Source organism: Pogona vitticeps, chromosome 5 (assembly GCF_051106095.1).
Source record: "Pogona vitticeps strain Pit_001003342236 chromosome 5, PviZW2.1, whole genome shotgun sequence".
NCBI classification, from domain to species: domain Eukaryota; kingdom Metazoa; phylum Chordata; class Lepidosauria; order Squamata; family Agamidae; genus Pogona; species Pogona vitticeps.
This window is the reverse complement of record NC_135787.1, coordinates 44,449,077-44,472,865: the sequence shown is the minus strand read 5'-3', so window position 1 is coordinate 44,472,865 and position 23,789 is coordinate 44,449,077. Positions and strand designations below refer to the sequence as shown.

General features: G+C 39.1%; 1 protein-coding gene across 4 annotated transcripts in view; it reads left to right on the top strand.

Moving 5' to 3' along the window:
* The window catches only part of SH3D19 (SH3 domain containing 19), a 91,452-nt gene that overhangs the window by 51,215 nt on the left and 16,448 nt on the right, over nt 1-23,789 (top strand). For 3 of the 4 annotated variants that reach the window (XM_020781319.3, XM_078394771.1, XM_020781322.3), the window contains 8 exons: nt 1,384-1,491; nt 5,523-5,635; nt 11,337-11,395; nt 14,593-14,851; nt 16,715-16,783; nt 16,873-17,013; nt 18,342-18,414; nt 20,278-20,408. In XM_020781319.3, coding sequence (XP_020636978.3) covers nt 1,384-1,491; nt 5,523-5,635; nt 11,337-11,395; nt 14,593-14,851; nt 16,715-16,783; nt 16,873-17,013; nt 18,342-18,414; nt 20,278-20,408 — 953 coding nt within the window. The remainder of the gene's footprint in view (nt 1-1,383; nt 1,492-5,522; nt 5,636-11,336; nt 11,396-14,592; nt 14,852-16,714; nt 16,784-16,872; nt 17,014-18,341; nt 18,415-20,277; nt 20,409-23,789) is intronic. The other variant, XM_078394770.1, reaches the window with a different exon arrangement.

Sequence of the window (23,789 nt, the reverse complement as noted above, 5' to 3'; positions counted from 1 at the left end):
AGTTATGTTGTGTGTATAAGTACACATATTTATGAAACTGACATCAGCATTAGTTTATTTTTGCTGTATACAGGTGTCTCTCTCTCTCTCTCTCTCTCTCTCTCTCTCTCTCTCTCTCTCTCTCTCTCTCAAATCTGCAATTAAATTTGAAATCTGCAGTTGGCTGCCACATTTTCCAGTAGAGGAAATATTTAAGATGGGTTCAAAATAATCCGCTCTAATTTATTTCATTTTGACATCAAGCCATGTAGGTATGGATTTTTGTCTTTGATATATGTTCAAAATAGTTTGCTTTACAGTTCTCAGATCTGCTTTTTAACGTGTCCCAAATCCTGTTGCTTAACACAGTAAATTGGACTAGAGTAGACCCACTGTATCAGTCCAGATTTAGTGTCTGTAAGTTCCACTGGTTCAAATGGGCCTATTCTAACTAAAATTTACTATGCTAAAGTAAATCACAGTTAGAGCAGACCTATTTGAATCAATGGAATTTGCAGACTCACCCAATCCCCATTGACTCCGCTGGCCTGCTCTAATGCAGTTTACTAAGAAACAGGATTTTGACCTGTATATGATAAAAACCTGATTTAAATAAATAAAATCCTATTTAAATGAAAATCCCTGTTCTTAAAATATGTATTTAACAGTTGATGTTTTTCCATTCTGAAGTCCATGCATAGCTCTAGTAATTCAGTGAATGATAAGAAATAATGCATATGGAGAGAAGATCTTTGCCACTTCCAATGGGAATTCACAGGTCCCATTCGTGTTTTAAAAGAACTGCAGTTGAAGTACAAAAAAAGGTATTAAAAAACTGTATGATGGAAAGCTATCCAAAATTCTGCCCAATGTGGACTAAGCATGTGGAGGAATGCCATCGTTGGAATGATTGATTGGTGACTTAAGCAGACCCTCTGGAAAGAAAGATGCTGTGCAACATGTTGCTGCAGGTCTTATTATTATTACTTCGCCAGTCAGTTTGTGTCATCAGAACAGCCTTGTGTAGGCAACAAAAACTATAACACTTACAACTTACACTTTTCCAAGGGGTCTCAGATATAGCATGCTTTTCTTTCAGATGGAAGAAGAATTTATAGGAGATCATTTCAATAGACATTTAGTAACATGAGAACACCCTGTAAGGATTAACCCTAGTTTAGGTTATATTTTTACAGTTGGAGTGGCTATACCATTAATCAAATAAATACAATCAATATAATTATAGTAAAATTCATAGCAATATACAATGTGGCTGTTTTTCACATTTCTGTCACACACGTTTATTTCTTCTCATGAAAGGCAATATATTGCAAGGAAGAAAGTTTCTGGTGCTTTCTTTTGGAATGAAAGAAAATAATGTGCTAAATTTGCTACCTTTCTTAGATCTTATTCCTACACCATCCAAGTGTGAGCCTCTGAAAGAACAGACCGTTCAACCAGCAGTTGTTAGGAAGCCTACTGTAATCCGAATCCCATCAAAGCCAACAAAAGGTAAAGATCCTGGAGCTGAATATTTTTCTCCAGTGTTTTGGAACACACCGTACTGAGGAATCCATCTGTATTTCATGAATTGTTTTATCAGGGTCAATCAAGTATAACTACTTGCAGTGACACCGGCCAAAATTGTGTTGCTTAGCTTAGTAACTTGCATTTGAGTAGGTCCGTTGAATCAACAGGGATTTGGTGAATCAACTCCTCCATAGGTTGCACTGATTCAAATGGGCCTACTCTATCTGTGACTTACTTTAGCAACATAAGTAGCAGTTGAATTTATGGAAGAGAAATCCCTGTTGATTCAGTGGATCTAGTGCAATTTACTACACGAAGTAACAGGATTTTGGCCAATAGCTAAATTGCTATCACAATTTTAAGAATTATTAGAAGATGCAGATTAATGTTTTCAGATAAAGCTGTTGTAATAGAATCCTAGACATGTCTCCTCAAACCTTAAATTTACTATTCCAAGATTAATGTATTATAGGAATCCAACCTTAGAATGCCATCATCACAATTAGTTGTGGAGAAAATGTATTCCTACCATAGGTTAAATGACCTGTTTGCCACATTAAAAAAAACAGCCTCTTCATTTGTGAAGGAGAAAGGGAGTGAGTCCTCCTCTATCAAAGGAGCTGAAGGAGGCACAGAATGTGTGGAAGGGATACTAGTAGAGGTAGAACAAGATGATAGGGAGGTGCAGCAACATCGGGAAGTGTGTCTGGCTGATGAGAGAGGGGAGGAGCTTGATCTGATTGTATGGGAGGATATAAATGAGGGCGAAAAGGCGGGAAGTTTCAGAGTGGTAAAGAGTAAACCAGCAGACAAGAAGGATAGGCCTGTCCAGACAGAATGGAGTATGGGCCATGAGAGTTTCCTGAAGTTACTAAAAGAATTCCCATATCTACAAGTTGATGGAGGATTACTGCTGGGACCTCCTGAGTTCATTGTGCGCGGTCAAGAGTTAGATCCCCTAGAATGGACTGTGGTGGTTTACCCACACAATCAGCGTGGGGGGAGGTGGGTGATCCGTCCCAGTCCCTCTTTACTCGGAGTCAGCGGGAGGGAGACTGGGTAAGACACCCATGTTGTGGGACGGTTTGTGCAGTACGGACCACACCGATCTGCCCTATGACCGACAGGGAGCGATTTGGGCCAGCCCCCCTGTAAGGAGAAAGGATAAAGAAATAACCACACAAATTCGCAGTTATAAGTTGTTGCCAGAGTTGAGTTTAATGGACCCGTTCGAGCCAGCCGAGTTGAGTTTGTTCACAAATAAAAATGATTCTGTTAGAAAGGAAGAGCAGCCTCCTGTCCTTTTCCCCGCGCTGTCAACGGAACCGCCCCTGGCAGAACCAACCCATATTCACATCATTGAATGCATTTTCTATGATTTGTTGTTTAAGGATAGTTTTTAAAAAGAGATTTAAGAAGGGGGGGTCATAATGTTTGAAAAGTAGGAGCTATCAACCTGGCAGAACAAGAGGTATCTGAACTTTATTTGTTTACAAGAAAAGAGGTATATAATCCTATATGTATTAAAGTGTCCTCTTAATGTGCATTATGTGAAGAATTAAACGTGAATTCTGAAGTTCTTAGCAAGTTGTCTGGACATGACTTTCAGTGCAGTAATTAAAATGTGAACTCTTCAAATTTGTTCAATATTTAACTCTTGCGTAACCTTTGGTTGGGTGACACAATTTTTGTAACTACTTCAGCATCCTGCTCAGATTTCTTTACACAGATTTATTCCAGCTGTACTGTAAATAAATACATCCTTATATGATGTATACAAATATTTGACTTAGATGGAAATCACTTGCTGCACAAAGTATAGCTCAAATGAACTAAAAATATTGTCCTGAATTTTATTATAGAATTTCCAGCAATTTCCCTATGTTATCCCATACATTAATAATGCTTACAAATTTGCATTGTGTCTTGCAAACTTGACTCTTCTTGTGTCTCAATACAGGGCAACTCCTACACAGTTAGGAAATTACAGATAAGAGTCATGAGTCCAGTTTCTGTGTGTGTTGCAACATTCAAAGTGTAATTTGCTTTCTACTTCCAATTTCTGATTAGTTAGACCTGCTTTGTCCCTTTTACCTCTGCCTTGTTAAACTGTGTCAGGCAAAAGAATGGGGATTTCCATCCTAAATGGAACAAAAATCTTTTCAAAAATCTAGTTAGAGCCAGGACTCAAACATGTAACAGATTTAAATACATGGATGTATGCAGAGAACATTTCCATATCTACGAAACTCTAGATAATGGTATTAAGTTACACATGCTCTTTTCCATATACTACTCTGTGGCTCTGTTTGCTATTTTTATGTTAAGAATGCCTTGTAAGTTAAAGGAATAGTAAAGAAAAATATTTCTTAAAAGTTACTTTTCTGCAAGTATTCAAATGGTATCAGGAATATTTTACAAAGAAGGAGGGAAAAAATGAGTTACTGCTTTCACTGGATCCCTGGGTAACCTTTCAAGTCCCCCACTTGTTATAAGACAAAGATGGTATAAAACCTGGGGTTCCAATAGAAAGTCAAAAAATTGAGCCAGATACTATGTGAGCTTTTAGCCCACATAATGTGAACGTCAGAAAAACAAAATGGAGTTTTAGACTCTACATCTGACAAAGGTGACAAAAGCATTCCGTTTACAGACAGACTCCCACCACACTGAAGACAAAGGCATGGCTTACCCTCTTACTGGATCTACCCCTTGCTTATCTGACACATCAGATCTTTGGAGTAGGCTTGCAGGAGAAGAATAAAGAGCTTATATCAGTCTTCACATTAGGAAAATAAGAGAATGAATTAGGCTCCAAGGACAATTCCAGTCCAGGTTGTAGTCATACTTAATGGTCATAAGAGAAATGAATTTACTAGATCTGTATCCGTTTTCCAAAGAAGACTAATCATACTGATCTCTGAATATACAATATTCTCTTGTGTGGTACGACCTGATTTTTGACTGAAGCTGAAGAGGGCGATTCCTTCAAAATAAAAGTGTGTTTCATGTTAGTACATGTTTGGGAGGATCTTCTGTTTGTACAGATTTTAAAGATGTAGCCATATTAGTTTGTTTCAGCAAGTGTAACAAAAAGAAAAGTATTGAGGCATCTTGACATTTCAACAGATTTATTTCAGTGTGAACTTACATGGGTTGCAGTCTACCTCTTCAGAGAAATAATTTCATGTGACTGAGCCAGTAGATTCTAATCTACAAAAGCTCACATAGAAGTAAATTTCTTAGTCTTTAAGATGTTGTTTCATTTTTGTTATGCATGTGTGTATAAACAGGTTTGTTTCCTATGAGTCTGTGCAGAGCCTCAGTAAGTGTGTGGTCTACTATATTCAAACAGTATGTAGTATCATTCCTCTGGTGTGTTTTTAAGTTTTATGTACCACAATAAGAAATACTGTGCTTGGAAAAACAAAATAGAAGTGCTGCTGAAAACCAATCATATCATTTTAGAATAATGGAATTTGATCTAGTTTGCTAATTAATACTTGATTTATATCCGTAGGACTAGTTTCCCCGCCTCTTTACCAACCAGAAGAAAGCATCAGTTTTATATCTATTTTAAATTGCCATGTATAGTCAATTGTGTTCAGGGGTCCTCCCTCTTTAAAAAAAGAGATGTGGAGTATTCTTTCCTGTGTAATATACTGTCATTTGTTGGAAAAATCTGACACAATGCATAGTGCACATCAGTGCATCACAATTTCTAGTGGTGGCTTATATCAAGGATAGGCAAACCTGTGCCCATCCAGATGTCATTGGACTGTGGCTCCCAGCATTTCTCAACTTTGGATATAGTAGCTGAGATGGATGGGACTTGCAGTCTAACAACATTGGCAAAGCCATATGTTCCCCATCCCAGGTTATCTCTTATTGTTTGTGTCTTTCTTTGTGCATACAAAGGAAGAAGTTGCAGTTGCATTGGATTTGTTAGATCCATTATTGTTAAATATCTTTACAATATTGACATTTACAAAAGACTTCATTTTTTTTTGCAGCTTCCAATGAGATTCCAGAAAGTCCTCCTCCGCTTCCTAGTGAGAAACCAATTGGGAACACATCTGGCATTTCAGCTGAAAAGCTCAAAAATATTAAAACAGCCCCCCCAATGGTATGCTTGAATACATTATATTCTGTTCAAAATGTGTGAGTAAGTCTTTTATACCTAGGATGACTTAAAAAAATCATTAAGCCATAACCGAAAACCATTTTTGGTTGAGGACGAGATTCTCTGTACTTTTTGAGTAGAGGCTGGGCAGCCATCTGATGTGGAGCTGTGATTAAGGATTTTCTGCATCAGAAGTTTGTATTAACCTACAAGGATTCCTTTGATTTGATATTTCATGTTGTGCATTAAGGTACAAATTTCTCCTAGTGAGAAAACTACTAATGTAATACAAGAGCTAATTAGAGGCTCCTGTGAGCTCCAAGGCACCCACCCAGTCAGCAGGAGATCCTTCTGACATCTTTTCTTGACTCAGTACATTGCCCTTGTCTCTTCCTAACCAGCTTCCTCTGGGAGTAAATGATGCTGTCATATTTCTGCATTAAGAACATAAGATGAACTAGGCTGGATTAGAACAAAGTCCTGTCTAGTCCAGCCTTGTGCTTACTCAGTGGCCAACAAGATGGCTACAAGCAAAACACGAGTGCAAAGGCCTTTTCCCATTCTGCAGCAACAGGCATGCAGAAGCATCCTGCCTGCAGTACTGGAGAGGATGTATAAGCCATCCTGACTAGGAGCCACTGATCACCCCATTGTGTATTCATTTATGCTTCTTTAAAACTGTGCATTGGGCAGCCATCAAGACATCTTATACTAGTGAATTCCACACTGTGTGCTTTGTGAAGAGGTGCTTCTCAGTATTTCCTGAATCTCCCACTACTCAGCCTCAGTGGATGATCCTGGGCTTCAGCATTATAAGAGAGGAAAGTGCATGTCTATCCACTTTATCTATGCCATGCATAATTTTATATACCTCTTAATATTTTTTCTGAGGCAGGTACATGTGCACATGCACACACACAACATATTGGACATCTTTTATTATTATTATCGTGCTATTTATTTTTCTCTTTATGGAGGTAGGGTGGAGTAAGGGATAACTGGGATAAGGATACATTTAGAGGGAGTGGATTTGAACGGTCACAAATTGGTATTTTCCCCCATAATCTAAATAATTCCTTCTAAGAATAATTCCAATTATCATACAGATATATATACATTATATAGAAAAATCTAAATTCAGACAGGTCTTTTGTAATTCCCATTATTAATTATGTAGCTGATCTTTTTTGCAACCATTTATATAGTGGCAGCCAAGTTTCCCGATGATCCTTTTTCTTTTTTGGATTCAACCATTCTGTTAGCATATCCATTTCTGCGGTTTCCAGTATTTTCCCTAGCAGTTCGTCTATTTGTGGTATTCCAGACTCCTTCCAGTGTTTCGCAAATACTATTCTTGCCGCTGTTATCATATGGATGGCTAAGAATGTTTTTTCAGAATCTAATGTATTAGGCAAAATATTTAGTAGAAAAATTCTGGTATCATCGATATTGGAGTTTCTAATATGTCTTGCAGTATCTGGTTGACTTTGGTCCAGTATTTTTGGGGTTCTTTACACATCCACCACATGTGGTAAAATGTCCTTTCTTTCTGTTTATATTTCCAACATACATTTGAAAACTGAGTGCTTATTTTAGCCAGAGCTGTGGGACTCATGCGGCATCTGTAGAACATTATATATATATATATATATTCCTTGAATACTGTAGATTTAGTTATATTTATTTTCCAGATTTGGGTACTGAATGTAGGACACAAATAAAGCAAACAAACAAATAAAAATTGTAACATCTTTTTACTGGGGAGTTGCTGAATCCTGCCTCAGGTTTTGAGCACTTACTCATTTCTCATACTCAGGGACTGCCCCCAGAAGAGATTGCCATTTCCCACAATTCCCTCCATCTTTGTTGCTCAGCCTTGAGAGGAGTATGTGTGTGTTTTGCTCTGTCAAGTTGTAACTGATTTATAGTGACCCTAATAGGACTTACACACACAAACATACACAGTGAGTTTTTATGGCCAAGTGGGGATTTAAACCCTGTTCTCTAAAGACCTAGTCCTCCACTATACCACACTGGGAATCCTTTGAGAGGAATAGCATTTCCATATTTTATCTGCATGGAGCTCATCTTTGTGTTACTGATACTGCTTCAGACCTAAGTCCACCAGTCCATCTGAGCAATTTACCTTAGCTGTAATGATTAATTCAGAGAAACCAAGCAAAGCAAAACAAAACAAAACAATACAGGATGCCTTAGCTATCAGTATGGGAAACTCTGTGCTTTGATACATACGGTTGTTCGCTGTGCTGGAGAAACACATTTCATTTGTAACAAATTGTTTTTGTACTCTGGCAGCTTCACTCATTGCACTGCGGAACAGATTCTGTACAAAAAGTTTTAATCTGTATCATGATGTATAAAAACAAATTCTCATCTCTTTCTAGACGGAAAGATTATCTGTCTCCTTGTCCCGTCCCCCCCCGCCTTTTCTCCTTCCCATATTCCAGGTGAAATTGAGCTGTATTTGATATTCCTTTAGTAGAAGAAAAATTTGGCAATAGTTTTCTTTTGACACATTCTGCGTTGATTCTCCAGGACTTTATTAACTGGACTTTATGTTCCAAGAAGAACAGCAATATTGTACGCTAAAGAAAAAAGTTTAGCTCAAACTTGTTGAAGGTCAAAATGACCCAACAATCCTTTTTAGGACTATAAATGATAATAATTTTTATTACTACAAAGAGCACCTCTTCATCCAGAGAGGAATTCTTAGCTTCACTGTGCCACAAACAAAAATGTTACATCCTTTGTTTCTAAGAAAGTTACAGAGGAACTGATCAGTGTCAACCAAGAGTGCCAGGGATACATCTAGTCACTGAGAGGTCAGCGAAAGATATGGAAGTGCCACTTTTGTAAGACCAAGTATTATAGTAAATAAAATAACAGAAGCAGCATTTGTTGATCTGACAGCAGCATATGATGCCCATCCACCACCAATTACTGCTTAAAAAGCTCTACTGCCGTACTAAAGATCATGGATGAACATAAATGTTCTAGTTTAAAATCAAAGATTCTTTGTTGAATTTCAAGGGAGGCACAGTCACTGGAGAAATCAAAGGAACAATCTACCACAGGGTAGCATCCAGTGCCATTACTTTTTAACATTTACACAAATGATGAACTGGTGTTCCCATACTCCAGGAGTTTTCATCTATGCTGATGATCTTACCTTGACAGTCGAGGGGAAAACATTTGTCCACTGAGCACCAGCTAACCTATACATTAGAAGATATTTCCAGCTGAAACCAGAGCCTTTAAAAATACAGGTCTGTGCCCTCCACTTAAAGAATGGAGAAGCAGAGAGGAAACTCTGGAGGTTCAGCAGAGAGGCAGCAGAGAGGAACTTAGCCGGAGAACCAAGATTGTGAAACATTTTCTTACCCTAAAGTATTTGAGCATCACTCTGGATTGAACGCTGACCTACAAAAACATTGTCTACATGCCAAACAGAATGTTGCCACCAGAATGGTTTAGGAAATCAGCTAGGTCAGACTTAGGTGCACATTCATAAACAATAAGGACAACAGCTTTTTTTCCTGTGCCACTTCATAGCAGAATATGCTAGTGCCACGTAGTATAAATCAGCACATGCCAAAGAAGTGGAGGTAGCTCTTAATGAACTGTACAGGATTAAAACTGTCTGCCTGAAACCTACTCTCCCCCCAGAAAAAGTATCTTATTTGGCTCGCATTGTTTTTGTTGATTCTGTATTTGGCGTTCTTCTAGGGCTAGAGAAAGGGGTGTCATTGTGATTTTTTTTCTTATTTTCCCTGCCTTCTATTGTCCTTTGTTGCCCAAGGCTGGCTTGAAATTTGTGGAGCCAACACAGAGGAACTGCTGAACCAATATATCCCCCCCCAATTCCTTTCATATTCCTGATTTTTTTAATTAAATCATTTTCTGAAAGAAACACATTAAAAACAATTTGAAGAGCTTCAGCACTTCCTAAAAGTTGCACAGACTTACTTTCTTTCTTGTGTGTTGAAAATCACTGAGAAAGGTTTTCATCTGGAAATGTTTTAGCAATAAAAAAGGAAATACAATGGGAATACAGTAGCATAGCTGGTCCTTTTCTACAGTTACTGTTTCATACCTTGTTATATTGATTCTTTGTAATGTGATAGCTATGGAAACTCCTACAACAGTGTGGGAGGTGTCGTGCAATTTCCTCAATCAGGAAGTTTTATGCAGTATACAATATAATCAAAAATAGAAATATGAGGCAATATATTGTACATATAATATGAACATGCCAAATTCCAGTTCTGTCTAGACTTTATTCAAGTTTCATCTATGCAACAGACTTGCTGTCCTTAGGTGGTTCACTGTTTCTCCACATCAGTGCACTGTAAAAGAGAAATTATGTTTCCTCCTATAGAACAGAACACACTAGAGCAGAAATCCTAGCAAGCATAGCTAATAGTGAAGGCTTCTGGGAGTTTTAGTCCAAGAATATCTGGGAACCAAAGTTAGGAACCACTGTACTAGTGTGATTGGGTCCGGTCTGTTCTCCCTTTGCTGCCTTTCCTTCCATCAGTGATTCTTGGGCACCGTTCGTTTTTAACATAACAAAGTGTCTTTTGTTTTTGACAAATTTAAGATTAGTAACAGACTCAGTCCCTTGCTTCAGAGGCATCTTTTCAACTGCCTTATCATCAACCCCCAACAAATCCCTCTCAACAGGTAAAAGTGTCAAACTAAACTCTTTATACTGCCACTTATGTGGGACGCCCAACTCTTTAGTTAATTAGTGCTTACTGTAGTGCTCACTTTACTGGTAAGGGTTAAAAAGCCTTCCCACCTGAGGCTCCCAAACATTCTTGCCCGGGGTTCGGTCATCATCTGGGTTGGAAGGGAGTCGCCCAACGGGGTCTCCCAGGAATTTTGGAACATGCCCTATTCTCATGTCTCTGTGCCTCTCTTTTCTTTAAATTTCTTCCGCTGTTCTTTCCTCAGTTTCACCCTAATAAGGTGGTTTGCGATATACTGTACCTTCCTTTCCCACTCCTTCTTGCATACTCTCTAGGCACTTTAAACTCAATCCATTCCTCCATCCACAGATCTTGCACTATTTCTACCCAATCTTTCTCCTGTTCATCTTTTTTTCTTTCTGTCACCCAACAAGCCTTCACCTCTCCCAACTTCAGCTGCCCCCTCCTATCCTCCTCTCTTCCTTTTATTTCTCCCTCCCTTCCTGCCAAGACGTCGCCTTCTGTTGGTTCCTTCTTTTCTGGATCTCTCTCTGTCTCTCCTCACTTAAGCATAGTCCTTCTAAGGTCTCTTCCAGGGCAGTCATCTTTCCCACTGTACCTTCACTTGAGGAGGTGGATGGCACACTCTGAGGAGTGCCCCTTTGGGTGCTCCCAGCCTCACAACTAGATGATGGGGTTCACCTACATGGGCCCTGAAGTCTGGTCTAGAACATTGGGGTTCTCTCTGGAGCTGATTTGGGAGCCATGTAGGTAGCTGCAGGGAAAAGAGGGAAAAGAAACATCAGTTCTGCATGTTGACATCCACTGATTTCACTTTAATAGTGGCTCTGTTATTACTAAAGAAGGTAGTATCTGTTATTACTAAAGAAGGTAGTAATGAAAAATTTGGCTTTTGAAGGCAGGGGAGTGATAATAGTGCTGAATATTTAAATATCTCATCCAAATAACAGCAGGATTTTATTCTCTAACAGGAGCCTGAGCAATCCAATTTGACACAGTTGTTGAAGAATGTACCTATCCTGCCCCCAAGGTGAGTAAAATATCAAGACCAGTAGCAACAGTGAAGAGAAGCAGTTGTGAGAAGTCTTGGTAGAGAGCTAATTCTGCTAACAAAATAATGTTGAGGTTGGTTATTTGTAGGTTTCAACATTATTCTCACTGTGGGTCACAATATTGTTTAAATCTGTGTTTTCACATATTAGTAGTTTATTCCCCTTAGTAACTTCAACAATAAAATGCTCCCCTTTTAATGTTTGCACTGCTGTAGAACCTCTTGCCACCACTTTATTGTTTTTTCCTCTTATAATGGAAATGAAAAAGATATCCAGTGTTTCCCCAGCATTTGTGAGGGAAGAAAACAATGCTGTATTTTGGCTTGGGAGGGCAGAAAAATAGTTACATTGTGCCATAATTATTCATACTATATTTTTTAACAGCCGAAGATAGAAGCAGTAAATTTTAAAAATGCTTTTATACCGATCTGATGGCACAATATCAGTTAATATGTTATATTGGTGACCAGGTAGGCTTTTCAAAACAAAATCCTATGGGGTTAATTGCATATGGGAAACCATTTCAGCCCTGATCCCAATAGTTCTAATAAATCCAATAGAACCTCTCTTTTTCAAGATTATTATGGCTGAAGTTTCAACAGCCATGTAAGGAACTGTTTCACTCAGAGAACTTCCCACGCTGGATCCTCTTCTTATGATTCAGCTGCAGAGCTAGTTTTATGTATGAACAGTGCCTTAAGAAAGTTTTTAGATTTCCCTCTATAAAAGGAGACTGCTGAGCAAGCCATTCTAAGCAGCTGTAAAATAAATTGGAAATTACATCACTGTTGTTCCGAGACAGATATAGAGATAGAACCGATCATAGGACTGGATCAATTCAGTCTCACAGCAAGAAGACAGGGGTCCCTTTTTATTTCTCAAATCAAATTACAACAGTGGTGATAATAGCACTAGGCTCTAGAGTGTTGTCTCAGCAAGCTTCAGCTAATCTCAAAGGAGATTAATCATTATTGCTGTTTCTATAAGTATGGTATTTTCTTTTTCCTGCCTAGTTATACTATGTGTACTATATGTTGCCTTTATTGTTGTTTCCTAAGTTCCTAATAAACATGTACTCTAAACCTTTCCTATTCCGTTTAAACCTGATTGCCTTTTTAAATTTTTTTAAATAAATATAACATTCCAGTAACATTTTATTGGTCATTCCCCTCATGGAGGATCATTTGATAAATTAATTGGAGTGTTTACTTTTCAGATAAGATAGGCTGAGAAATAAGTAGATAAAAGAGATTTATTTTATGGAGAATTTAATAAGCGACATATTTTAGCAAGGTTTTAAATATGAATGTTCAAAGTGGCACAAATTTACCATAACAAGGTTTAATGAATGTTAACCAAGGAAGAGTGCAAGACTTTTGCTCATACCAGCTATGGAAAATTTATACCTGTTTAAAGAAGTAGAGATATTCTAGAGAAGGAACAAGGGGCTTGGAGTAAAATGGGCCACACATTTTTCTTTTTAGCAAATGGCATGGAAACCTCCTGTTATGGAACACACAAATTTTGATTTGCCCAGCTTAGACTAGCCAATAAAGTCAAGAAATAAATAGGATTCCTCTGACCAGCCTCTCCAAACACTGCGGCCTAAATCCAGTAGTTAGTCCCAACCAGAGGAGACCCAATTAATGTGTAGGACAACACTTACATAAGTCCCAAATCATTCCGTGTGTCTGCTATACTTGGGACTAGCAAATGGAGTTAGCTCCTGATCTCCCAAACCGGATGGAACATTACTTCTTCAGAATCAAGCTATCACAGTGCCAGTCCAAGAAAGGAGGTGAACTATGAATTGGGTTAAGACAGGAAAGAGAAGGGTATGAGAAAAAGGTTCTGTTCCTTTTTTGCATATGGTGTCCTCTAAAAAGTGTGTGCCACAAAAAGTCCTTAAATCTTAGCTTTCTTCTTTTGCTTTATGAATTCTTAGTGAAGTTACAACAGCTGGAGGTTTTTTGGGGGTGAGGGGCTGGCTCTTTTAGGAGCTCTTCTCAACTTCCAGGACCCCTTCTCAAACATGTACAAAACAGGAACAGATGAACAGAAACTTTTTCAGTCTGTGGGCCCCTTCAAATGTGCCAGGACCCCTCAGGAGGCCATAAGAGAATAGTTATGTCAGACTGAATTACCCATCATTCCCTAGCCACCTGAGTAAGCTTAGAACTTACTATTGAATTAAGGATTCAGGTAATTTAGAGAGCACTGGGGGAAAATAAAATTTTAATACCTACCACATTTTCAATTGCTGAAGACATACATGTCCAAAAGCACTTTAGGGCTTGAGGGGGGAAAACTGAGTGGCATTCCTATTTTAATGGTTCTGAGCAAATCTGTCACAGAGGAAAAGGCACTTCATCCTATTAAATGGTGCTTAACTATTTTTGACTACAATTTGGCTAACTTTTTAGAAAACTTTTTTGTAACAAATTGTTGTGTTTAAAATAATATTGAAAAAAGTTCAAAGTTAATAAAAAAATGTATACTATTAAGGCGGCCAAATGTGTTTCTGGAGAGGTATGGCGTAAACACTTTAATTTATAGAATCATAGAATAATTTATAGAATCATAGAATAATAAGGCCATTGAGTCCAACCCACTGTTCAATGCTCATCTTACAGTCTCCTAAGATTCTGCCTAGCTGACCCAGCAAGACTTCACTCAAGCTAACTAAAATACACCCAGTGCCTTTGACAGGATCAGACAAAATCTATTAATGATGGCCGACCTTACTCAACTGGCTGGTTGTGTGTCATCAAACTGGAGAACAGAAACTGAATTAGCTCTTTAGCAGAATAGTTTAGGAAAGTGTGTTGATTATCCAATCCCTGCTTCCTCCCTCCAGTAGCTTTTGTGGGTTTTCATTTTCTAGGAGTTTTTAAAATAATCTGGTCTTATAGAATTATTGTAAATCTGGCTGGATAGCTCAGTGAGTGAGATATGGAATTTGTATGGTGCATCCTGGGAGTAAAGCCGGCTTGCATAGCCTTGGGCAAGCTGCATAGTCCCAGAGTGCCCCTAGAAGAATACAAACCAGTTTTGAGAGTGTTTTCTACCTACAAACCCCTGGAAAGGCTTGCGGTACCATTTGATAGTGCACAATTATTATGATGATTATAGTATTTTGGTGGCTATCTAACTCAGCTTTGCTCTCCCTCACTAGGCCTGGTGAGGGAAAAACTGTGCCAGCTCGACCTCCTCCACCTAAAGGTGCCCCAGGAAGGCCACCACCACCCAAATCTACCAAGTCCTCATCCCAAATAGACAAGTTTTCTCGCTCATCATCTGATATGACACTCCATAAGAAAACCAGCATGTTTGGGTTGAGTGTGAAGAGGACCAAGAGTGATGTTATTAAAAATCTCGACCCAGTTTTACCTCCTCGACCCAAACCAGGCCACCCTCTCTACAGTAAATACATGGTAAGTTCCAGGACAATAAACATTGGCTCAGCCACATATTAAAAACATGTGCAAGTCACACACCAATTTTAAAACAAAGATAATTTTTAGACCCAGTCCTATGTGATGCTTCAAAATGTGGCTCGTGGCAGCTGTGATCGACCATTATCTGAGGGAGTTTTGGCTGAGCACAAAGTCCTGCAAATGTAGGAACACAGTGTCTTACCACTTCTGCAGATGTTGCTGTTTGCAAGTGGACAGCAGGTTTTCTTAATGCAGATCACCATTTGTGCAATGTCAACACTAGCAACAAGTGATGTGGTCCCACATTATTTATGCAAACTATTTATACCTGAAAACCAGTATTAGAGTTATCTGTGAAGATTCTCAGTAATACAGATGTGGTTATCTAGAACTAGAGTCATGGCAACTGGACTTCTTTCTTATTTATTCAAACTATTTATACCCTACCTTCCTCCTGACAGGAAACCTAAAGTGATTTTGAGTGTTAAAGGCAAACAGTATTAAGATATAAAATAAAGAATAAATTATTACTATGTTAAAAAAGAATTAAATCTATTAAAACTGGTAGGTAAAAATGTGTAGGCATCCTTCAGTCTCAAGGGACTATGGTTATGTAAAAATACATTTAAAAAAAACTCACAGAAACCCAGCAGCCGCATTTCTGGGAATATCTCTTATGTAACCAGTTATTGAGAGAAAACCTGCCTGAAGAGAAAGGTCTTTGCTTTCTTGCAGAAGGATAGCAAAGACGGTGCAAACCTGGCTGCCTGTGGGAAGGAGTTCCAGAGTCTGAGAGCAGCGATAGAGAAGGCCCTCTCTCATGTCCCCACCAAATACATCTGTGAGGACTGTGGGACCAAGACAAAGGCTTCCACAGATTATCTTAAAACCCAAGCAGGCTCATATAGGGAGGTGTGGTCTTTGAGATACCTTAGGCCCAAGCTGTGTAGCACTTTATAGGTCAAAACCAGCACTTTGAATTGTGCCTGGAAAAAGACTGGCAAGACTTTCTGCTCAGTGGAAGCTCAACACACTGTTGGCCATAGTATCTAAACCTAATGTCTTTCAAATAATTTTCTGTTGTGTGGTGTAGAGCTATTGCCATTTTGTTGTGATCATGGTTGTATTGCCTGTATTGATTCTGCTGTTTGAGGTGACAGTTTTGCACAGGGATGGGCCCCTTTGTTTTTTGAGTAAAGCAGAGCTTATTTTGATCCAAGTCTAACAAGAGTTTAGCCAAAGTTTCTCTCCAGTGTAGATCTCAAGGCCTGAATCCTTTCAAGTTATAAATTGAGTACTGTAACTTGGTATGTTTGGAGCACCTTCTTTTGATACTATCCACAACCAAATCCTCTCATATAGAAATGAAAGGATTAGCTTTGTAATAGGACATAAAGTCTAGACAAACTTTAAAGCCTGAAAGTTTTATAAACAAAGCTGGAATTAACTAGTACTTAGGGATCTGTTGTATATTAAAGCTGTAGTTAATCTAACACATTTATGTTGCCAAAAACATGCTTCTGAATTAACGAGAAATTTTAACAGTCAGGAAGAGACAAATTATATTTCTATTACCTGAAGACCATAGCTGCTTTGTGGGTGGAGTGCTTCATGGTTGCTCAGGTGATATCCAGCTTGCAACCTGATGCTCATCCCACTGAAAAGAACAGTGTGTGCCAGCAGGAAGTGAACATCCCCATGTGCAATTGGCAACGAAAGACAAGTGCACATTCACTGACCCCTTGCGCACTCAGAATTCGGTCAGTATCTTGATTCTCTTCACAATGTAGAGGCAGTTTCAAATTGTTTTAAAGAAATTCACTTTATCCATAGTACCTAACTGCTTCATTTTTTCTTAAGCTTCCTGTGCTCCATGGAATTGCCAAGGAAGATGTTTCTGCTTCAAATACTGGACGCCTCTCTTCCAAGGTAAAGCTGTTCCTTGTAGATGTTGACACTTGAGTATACCGATGCAGTATTCTAAATCATGACTTCCATTACTTTTTATAACTTTAAAGCAAGAAGACGTGCTTGTGCCTGCTGACAACGTCATCAACAGCCGCACTGAACGCCAAAAGGGAGATGAAACTGGCAAGGTTCCATTATCCCAAATGCAGATCATAGCACCATTGGATGAGAGTTTGAAAAGTAGGCAAAGGGTATGAATGTTAATATCTGCATCTACATTTACCAAGAACTTCATATCAGAAATAACACAGAAAATGGTTGCAATTAGAGCCCCATTCAGCCTGAAACCATATAGGGCTTTAAGCCTGATAGGGACATAGGATTCAAAGTCAGTCCTGCCCCCACCATGCCACTCTTCTCTGAAAGTTACTAGGTCCTTCACACCTTTAAGTGCTTTCATTTGAGTCAGCAGTCCTGATAGAACATGAGTGCTGAAAACATGGTTAGGTGAACATGCTTGCAGATACCTCTTCAGACCCTTCTAATGAACACACACAGATCTGGATAACTTTCAGGTGAGGTAGGGATGTTGGCTACTTGAATTTCTTGTGCAAATCTCCACTGTGATAAAACCCTGGTGAACACCTGAATTAGGGCTATAGTATTTAATATATAAAATATTAAATAATTCTTGCACATGAAGGTGGTATCTTATTGAGCTTGTGCTGAGCTGAAAATCCTGCCAAAACTGTTGTGTGAGATTGCACTGCTTCCACCACCATTGCCCTTGCACAAGTGGAGGCTGCAATTTCTTCTTAAGATTATCATTTGCACAAGCAGCACAATCCAGGATTACTATGTTGGTAGGACTTTCTGCTTAATGCAAGTACAGTAGGATATTGGGTCAAGGCTGCAGCTTTCTGGATATTTGTCCAGTCCCCAGAATAACTTGTCTGTTAAGAGTTATTACAGGCCAATACTTGGAGACTAACATTGCCGTGATGCCAGTCCACACTGATCCAAAACGTAATTTTTCAGGTATAATATGGGATGGGTTAGCATCTCATCATTTTGGAAAAGGTGTATAATTTATTATTCAGAAGTATACAAGTGGCTCTTGAAAAATAAAAATGGATGCGGGGTTTTAGAACAGTCACTATCTTTTGCTCAAGCTTTTCAAGGGGATTTAGCATTGTTGGCATATTGTGAATCAGTTAGAAATTTTCCCTAATGAGAAAGAAGCTTAGACATGCACACATCTCATTTAGAGTAACAAAGAAGTTGTGTGCTGTTGTCAAAGATGTGATTTTCTTTGCTGAGCTATGAAGTAGACCAGTTTAAGACCATTGATTTTCAATGAGATCTGGCAGTGTTAAAATCCAGATTAACTGAGAAAAGAATAAGGGTCCATGTTTTATGCCCCAAATCTTCTTTGAATGTGGCATTTAGGAACATGACCCAATGAAGGAGGTATTTCAGTCAGTGATGGATGCTTCAAATAGTAATTGTATCCACATAGTCCCCAAACAACTAATATATTATCAAGCATTATAATTTCCAAATTTACTGTGTTTTTAAGGAATATGAGAACACACAGACCATTTCCGATCCAAGTGCTCCTCATGCGGTAGTTCTACATGATTTTCTGGCAGGTAAATACAAAAATAAGTAACAATCATGTATGTGCAAAGATCTTTAAATTCTGCTTTGTGAGTCTTTGAAGGGACTGGTGCATAATCAGGTGTGTTTTCCCTACAGCAATTCACATAGAAGGGAGGGCAGCAATCAGGAAGCAGGCTCTCTCAGCAGACAGTCTGCTCAGAACACATGAATGGGAAGTAGCAAGGAATGCTTTTAGAATCATAATTCAAAAGTGAGGAATGTCAGTTGCAGACATGTTCACTTCAAGGCCCTTCAGAAGTGCCATCTTTACTGCTCCCCAGCAGAGGTAGGAAGAGGCTCCATGGGAGATGCGTTCACCATGATCTGGAAAGTGAATCTTCTGTATCTGTTCCTGCTGTTTCCCTTTATCCACAGGACAGTAGTAAAAATGACCCAGGGGTTCTTGGACTGCAGTTCCCAGAAGCCTTCACCACCAACTGTGCTGGCCAGGATTTCTGGGTGTTCCAGTCCAAGAACACCTGGGTCATCCAAAACTGGGAACCACTACCCTAAGGAATCTTTTGATGATACAGTCCTGAAACAACTTGCTAGCTAGATGATAAGAAGGTTGGTACAGTAAGGGGATTACATAACACATCCACGGATGTGCATACACTGATCATGCCTTGATCTCTATCTCTAGTTGTCATTCAGCTAACAAGGTTTCCTTTTGATCCTTCAATATGGTATTCCTAGTAGCTATTACATTGGCCAGAAGGGCCGGTGACTTATTTGCCCTCGGATGTGGTTCTCTATTCTTACCGTTCCATCCAGACAATTCTACATTGCACCCTGACATGGACTCCTTGCCTAAAGTTGTCCCTGCTTTTCATTCCACAGACCATTTTGTCCTCTGATGTTCTTTCCCTCTCCGTACTTATCTTTGGAGAGAACGATTCATTCTCTTGATGTCAAAAGGTTGTCTGCTTTCTACCAGTCAAAAAGCAAAGGCTTTAGAAAAAAAAGTCAAACTCTTAGTTTGCTGCCATGGTCACAGGAAAGGTTATGCTCTTTCTTCCCAGTGGGCTTTCAAAGTGAATTAGCATGTGATCTATCTTAAGTTTCTTTATCATCAGAAGTCAAGGGTCACTCAACAAGAGCAGGGAGTACTTCAACAGCATTCTTTAGAGAAGTCGATTCAAGATATATGTAGAGTGGCTATGTAGTCCCTGCCATCTACTTTTGTGAGATGCTACAGGTTAAATGTGCAAGCCAGGAATGATACTTCGTTCGGTTCAGCAGTGTTATCTTTTGAGTTGCAGTAATTATTTGCTGGTGTGCCATTCCTCCACCATGGTTTAAACTGGCAAGTCATCCAATTGTATGATTCACAGAAACCATGGAGAAGAACAAGTTGCTTTCCTATAACTGGTTCTTCATGTAGTTATTTGTTAATTCACACAGCTCTCCATCCTCTCCCTCTGTCCACCATGCCTTCTCTGTAGTTTATGTGTGATGGATGGAGAAAGACTGAGGGAAAGCTGCTAGTGCCTTGGAGCATCCATACAGTGTGTTGGGGAGGGGCAAAGCTCTTTAGCTTTCAGCTATGCGCTCTAGAGCATTCTAGATGGGCTTCCATACATCACAGATAAACCAACGGTGTGAATTCATGGATAATCACTCAAAGAACCAAGTTACATGGAAGCAACTTGTTCTTCCTTTATCAAGGAACAGTTACAGGAGACACCTGTAAATTAGAGCTTACTCCTGCCCATCATGCTATTTTTCTGTTTTGTTTTCAAGCTTCACTTTGTTTTAAAATATATTTGCTTAAAGTGAGGCCATACTAAGCAATGTTTAGTGCATTAGCCATGATTAATAAGAGATATAATATGTTTTCTTCCCTTCCACAGAACATACAGAAGATCTGGCCCTCAATTCTGGAGAGACTGTTTATCTTCTGGAAAAAATAGATAATGAGTGGTACAGAGGAAAATGTAGGAATCGCACGGGGATCTTTCCAGCTAGTTTTGTCAAAGTTATTGTAAGTAGGGCACTTCATGTGAAATATAGTGCATTCCATCTGTGCATACATCCCAGTTCCAAATTAATTTCTCCCCTGAGTATTTTATTGAGCAAGCCATGTAGATAAATCGTGCCTGAGTGCACAAAGCAGATATCAACTTGTTTGTGAGGTGTAGAAATTCTGTTTAATCTTGCAATTCTGCCTGACTTTTTATGGGCATCATTTTCATGATAATTTCAAGTTAAGTGAGAACACATCCTTTACTTAATTCAAGTGTGCCAACAAATCATCGTAAAGAGTGCTGTGCTGTTTTCCCCCACATCAGATTCCCTTTTGAATTTCTTGTTGATACATCAGAAATGATTATCTTCCACTGCTACATTTTCAGTATTCTATCCACCTACTAAAGTGCTGCAATTACAACAGATGCAGGGCAGTATGTTAGGAAACCCATCAAGTACAATACAGATTAAGAAACTATATTTACATACAACTCCTAGTACTATCTGGAAGTAGAGTCAGTGTGTTTATGGACCTTTAACAAGCAGTGTCCCGACCCAGGAGGACAATGGAACAGTCTGAGATCCAAAGCCAATGGAAGAACCTGGCTATTCCTTACATGATGGGTTTGTCTGAAAAGCTCAAAAGGATTTTTGGTAAAACCCACATTCCCATGTACTTCAAACACAAAAACACACTAAGGCAGAGACTTGTCCACCCAAAAGACCGGATACCAAAACACAACAGGAGCAATATACAGTAGTACCTCGGTTTATGAATTTAATGCATTCTGTGGGATGTACATAAAGTGAAAAATTCGTAAACTGAAATGTGGATTGCCATAGGAATGGGGGTGACGCTACAAACTTCCAGGCACAATGCATCCTGGGGAAACCTTCTTCGCAAACCAACAAAACCCATAAACCGAGGCATTATTTTTAATGGATTTCCATTTGTAAACTGAAAATTACGTAAACTGAGGCATTTGTAAATGGAGGTTCTACTGTAGTTTATGTGGTCCAATACAAAGAGGAGTGTTCGGAGCTCTACATTGGAGAAACCAAATGGCCACTAAACAGGAGAATGGCCCAGCACAGGAGGGGACCACAATCAGCAGTGTTTCTTCATTTGAAAGACAAAGGACACTCGTTTGAGGACCAAGATGTACTGATTTTGGACCTAGATGATAGGGAGTTTGAGAGAAGGGTCAGGGAGGCCATACATGTGCATATAGAAAATCCCTCACTCAACAGGGGTGGAGGCCTTAGATACAATCTGTCTCCTATTTATCATGCTGCCCTTTCATCCATCCCCAGAAAGATTAGGACCACACACACCAGAAAGACCACTGTTAGCAACCGTTAACCCATGACAATGGATAGACAAGGACTGCAGAAGTGGGATTATCCCTCACCCCCAGTCATTTGTCCTTCTAACAAGCCTATTCAGACCAGGGCGAAGTGAAACCAACGTGGAAAATATATCAGGGATCTCCTACCAACTCTCCTCAGACTGAAGAAACCACTTAGATGAAACATTTTAACCTAATAAGAAAGAAGTCCAGTTGCCATGACTCTAGTTCTAGATAACCACATCTGTATCACTGAGAATCTTCACAGATAACTCTAATACTGGTTTTCAAAGAACTCCTACAGAACAGCCTTCTTTAATCTTGGGCCCTCCAGATGTTTTGGACTTCAGTTCTAGCCAGTGGCCAGAAATTCTGCAAATTGTAATCCAAAACATCAGGCACCAAATTATGGCAGATAGCTTTAGAGGCTAACCGCTTCTCACTTGAACACAAAGCAATTGTTGGGGCGGTTTTTCAACAAGTTCATGAAATCATAATTGAAAAACCTTTTGCCCAAACTTCCCCAAAATTGGCACAGAGCGACAGCACTTTGTCTTCCAAAACTGTGCCAAAGTTGGTACTGATCTGAAGCCCCATGTGAAAATTATACAGTTATAACAAGTTATATATTTTTTAATTTGACCTGATCTCATTTGTAGAATTGCCTTATAGAATGTTGATTTGCTCTGCATTCACCTTCAATAATAATACTGTTTGCAAAACATGTGGCCCTACACACCTAAGCATAATAAATTAAGGCATGCAGCTTACTGTATTTCCTGTGAAGTCAGGTTTTCTCCTGCCTCTGCTTCTTAAGCATTTAACACAAATCTTAGTTTGAGGAAAAGAAACCAGATAGTGTGATTTCATGTGCCACACACTATTCACATGGATTGAAATATCCAAAACAGCAAGCAAAACATCCTTGCAGGCACTTTCTATCAGAGAATACTGAAAATTGTTAGCCATATAGCTATATTGAAATTCAAGGCATTTGAATTGTATTTTCAGGCCCACATTTGTTTAAAATGTGCAGATCAGTTTGAAACCAGTTTGCCCCAGTTCTGCAATTCTGTGTCTTTGCAAGAGCAACAAGGCCTATTACTTGATATGACATAAGCTAAGTTTCATATGGAGCTTAATTTATGTGAAGATTTAATTTAATTTATCTTCACATTTTCTTCATGGTGTCCTTGTGGACTTAGTCTTTCTATTTAAATATGGGTAGGCAGGATGGAGCCCTTTGAGTTCCCATGTGTCCTAGTTAGCATAGCCAAGGTTGATGAATGTTGAGAGGAGCAGTCTGATGGCATGTGAAGAGACCTACCTCTGATTTAAATGGGGTTTACTGTAAGTTTTCAAATATAGGTAGTGTTATGGTTTGAGGACATCTGCTTATGTGGGATTGAACCACCTGAAATTCAAATACAGTGCTCGCTTGAACTGCACAAATCTGAACAACACGGTTTCAGTTATACACAGTTGTTTTTTTTCAATAAACAAATAAATATTCAATAAATATTGTGCCCCTGGCTGTCCAGAACCCCATGAGTTCAAGACGGAGGGCATCAGTCTACTTGCCCCCAAACACAACATCTCTAATAAGGGGATCATAAGGACCATTAAGGCTCATTACACACAGTAGTTTGTGGAAAGAGAGAGAGAGAGGCACACACACAGAGAATCAACTGTTTATGCCTTTTAATTATATTTTGGGGGGATTTTGAACTACACGTGGGTCTGGTGCTCCTAACTGCAGTGTTGTTGAAGGGAGACGTGCATGCAAGCCCAGATAACCTTACTTTCACCTGAATACAAGATTCAATTTGATGATCAGGTTTCAAGTTATGAAACAGATAGAGCACTCTGCTTAGGGCTGCTTTTATTCTTTCCAGAGTGTTGTGAGACATGCTTTTTGCCTGATGCCATATTGCTGTGCATCTGGAACAGCTTGAGGCACATCTGATTACTTACTGCGTGAGCTGCCCTGAGAATATTTATACTGAATAGTGGCATAGAAACGAGCAGTAGTAAATAATGATAAATAA